Below are 2,841 nucleotides of genomic sequence, written 5' to 3'. Positions count from 1 at the left end.
AATACGTGATTCTGCCATAATCAGTCAATTTTATTTTGTGAATTTTAACATTAGTAACATGTTGAAAATTTTGAAATCGGACGATCTGCCTGAATTAAATAGATGACAACTGATATACGTTAGATTGAACATTTATATACAACCTAAAAGTTTAAATTTATTATATTCTGAGTTTACTCTTCCAAGTTTCCTCAACATGGTATTAATTTTTAGTCCCTTTACAATCTTGGTCACGTGTGACACCAACATCAGCGGCATTATGGCAAAATTGCCCTTCACAAATACTTGTCCTCACTCATCACCCTACTATCTTTCTCTTCCGCACACCAAGAGAATGGATGGGTTCGTATACAATTCTAAGGAAGAGGGAGAAGAAAAAGGCAATGCGAGATTCTGATAAGTTTTGATAACATTTCACCGGCATGCCTTTGCCTTTTGTTCTACGCCTCTCGCGTTCACATCCCGGAGAATGACGCCTCCGTGATACCCCATGCTTGAAAGAGAAATGTATCCAATCTAATTCTATAGCAAAGCAGTGGTAATCGACCACCTTACAACTGCATCATTCGTCAGTATGGTCTAGCCGTCGCCATCGATGAACAGATTGCAAATTTAGATATAGCCTATGCCGTCTCTCTTCTTCGCTGTCTCCTCTCAGATGCTCACTAGGGATATGGAGGCTCAAACTGGCCACGCAAGGCGAGACTTGCGAGAGAAGTAGCGGCAAGTGCGGCGGCGCGCGCAACGGCCGGCGCGGCACCGCTGAAATCGTCGCCGAGGATCAGCATCGGGCACCCGCCGTCGTCGCTCGAGTGCTGCCTGCCGGTCGCATCCGGGTTCTGGGCGGTGGACTTCTGACTGCCGGAACATAACCACCAACAGATCGTCAAGCATTGTGAGCGTGTGGGATTGCGCAACGTAATGCAAATATTGTATTTACATCAGGAGTTCGACGAAAGCAATAGCAAATGGTGATGTCAGATGTCGTAGCCTGTCAAGTTCGACTTGGCCGACGAGAGCGACACAGCACGCCATTATCTCGTGCTGTGTGTGTAAATGTGCGTTCAATCTATGCATTTGCTTCTGCGCCACAGCTAAAAGAGGTGACGTCTCCGTTCGAGTGGTTACCTGGTGGTGCTGGGGCAGAAGGTGATGAGGTAGTCGGCAGAGGAGCAGGTGAAGGTGGAGGTGGCGTCGTCGAACGCGTAGCTGTACGCCCTCGGGCAGGCGTTCTTGAAGAGTTGGGAGTAGGGCGACGGCGTGCAGGTGGCGGGGTTGCTGTAGACGCCGCTGCAGCAGTACTGCGGCGACCCGAAGGCCTCGCACGCGCTCTTACACGCCACGCCCTCACCGGCCCCGGCGCTCGACCGCGCTACCACCTTCAGGTCCGATGGGCACACCCCGTTGAGGTCCATCACGCACCCCGTGGAGCCGCAATCCCCGCCGGAGCCGCCCCGCGGCGCCACCAGCATCGGCAGGTTGTAGCCGTCCACCAAGCTCACGTCGTAATAGTCCATTCCACCCCCGCCACCGCCCAGGGTGAACTCGGCCAGCGTGGCTGGAGGAGCCGCGCCGCCGCCGGAGCACTCCACCTCACCGGACCCGCAGTCGCCGGTCCCGCAGCTGAACCTACCGGCGGAGTCAGTGGAGCAGAGGTTGCGACCCCAGAAGCGGCCCGACCACGTTGCCGGCGCGTCGAGGCTCTTCGACTGTCCCGTCTCCAAGGCGAATCCCGTCGTGGCGAGCGCCGCATCGCCGGCGCTCGAGAGCACCCCGGGCCACACCGTATAGTCGCAGTTGTTCGCCAACGTAAATGTAGCAGCCAAGCACTCTAATCAACACACAAACACAAACAACGAGATCTCAACTGCTGAATCAAAGAAAACAGAGGAAAACAGAGCTCCCACTGAGACTAACACCTTGAAACAACAAGGAAACCAGCACCAGAACAAACAATCTAATCATAAATCCAGCCATCGCCAGTATGTTCTGTAACGCGACGGAGGTAAAGGTAGCAATCGCGTAACGTAAGAGTATGGGGTACAAGGATTTGGGAACCCAAGAGGCGAGTTCCCAGAACTGTGATGGTCCTTTGGCAGTTATATATAGTAGTAGAGGGAAGAGTCGGCGGGAGTGTAAACGCAACTAAGAGAATGATGACTTGGTTTCGTGTTTGGACTTCTTGACCCTTGCAACATCATATATATATATATATATATATAATGAATTGATACACTTCCATTCAATGAATTGATGATACATCACATAGCAAGTTAACTGCTCTGTGACGTAACTGCCAAAAGGATTTTGTCCAGCTATATTACCCCTCTATTCACTCATACACCATAAGGCCACTCGTGGAACACAAGAAAACTGCAAATTGAATTGAACATAATAGGAGTAAGTAAAGGAACAATTAGGAGGTGCATTATCACAGGTAAAACAACCGGAAAAAATTAAGCTTTTTTGGTTGTAGTTTCAGCAAGAGTTTATCGTAGTTAAAAATAATTCTTTAAATTCTATGCGGTATGGCCATGTATATAATATATTGCACTGATTGTGTATATATATGATGTAGCCTGTTCCTGAACAGGTCATATATATAACCATGTCATTTGTTCATTGAAATGGTAAGTGAGAGTTGGAAGAGTGAAGCCAAAAGTGCAGCGTGTGAAATATGGCATGCACAAGCAAATCGTTAGGACAGGCGGCGGTGACCACCCCTGTTGGCCATGGAACAGCTTTGTTCGGATTCAATCATTAGGCGGAGACTACAAGAGCCATGCAAAATTCTTAAACTGTGTGATTCAAAGCAGCGAGACCAAAGACTCTTTACTTCCG

The 2,841-nt window shown here is 49.3% G+C and overlaps 1 protein-coding gene across 1 annotated transcript; it reads right to left on the bottom strand.

Annotated features, from left to right (window-relative positions):
* Positions 1 to 370: 370 nt before the first annotated feature.
* On the bottom strand, positions 371 to 2,080 carry LOC103974348 (thaumatin-like protein 1). The gene is made up of 3 exons (XM_009389152.3): positions 1,920 to 2,080; positions 1,129 to 1,831; positions 371 to 858 (listed from the first exon to the last, which is right to left on the bottom strand). Exons 1-3 carry the CDS (start codon positions 1,975 to 1,977, stop codon positions 666 to 668), a joined length of 954 nt encoding a protein of 317 aa, XP_009387427.2. The 5' UTR covers positions 1,978 to 2,080; the 3' UTR covers positions 371 to 665.
* Between the last annotated feature and the right edge of the window lie 761 nt (positions 2,081 to 2,841).

Source organism: Musa acuminata, chromosome BXJ3-2 (assembly GCF_036884655.1).
Source record: "Musa acuminata AAA Group cultivar baxijiao chromosome BXJ3-2, Cavendish_Baxijiao_AAA, whole genome shotgun sequence".
In the NCBI taxonomy this organism is placed as follows: Eukaryota; Viridiplantae; Streptophyta; class Magnoliopsida; order Zingiberales; family Musaceae; genus Musa; species Musa acuminata.
This window is presented reverse-complemented; position numbering and strand designations above follow the sequence as displayed.

Excerpts from the sequence above, each read along its gene's own strand:
- LOC103974348 (XM_009389152.3), bottom strand. The coding sequence starts at position 1,977 with ATGGCTGGATTTATGATTAGATTGTTTGTTCTGGTGCTGGTTTCCTTG. Across the intron at positions 1,832-1,919 it reads GGTTTCCTTGTTGTTTCAAG|AGTGCTTGGCTGCTACATTT; the intron begins GTGTTAGTCTCA and ends TGTGTTGATTAG. Across the intron at positions 859-1,128 it reads TTCTGCCCCAGCACCACCAG|TCAGAAGTCCACCGCCCAGA; the intron begins GTAACCACTCGA and ends ATGTTCCGGCAG.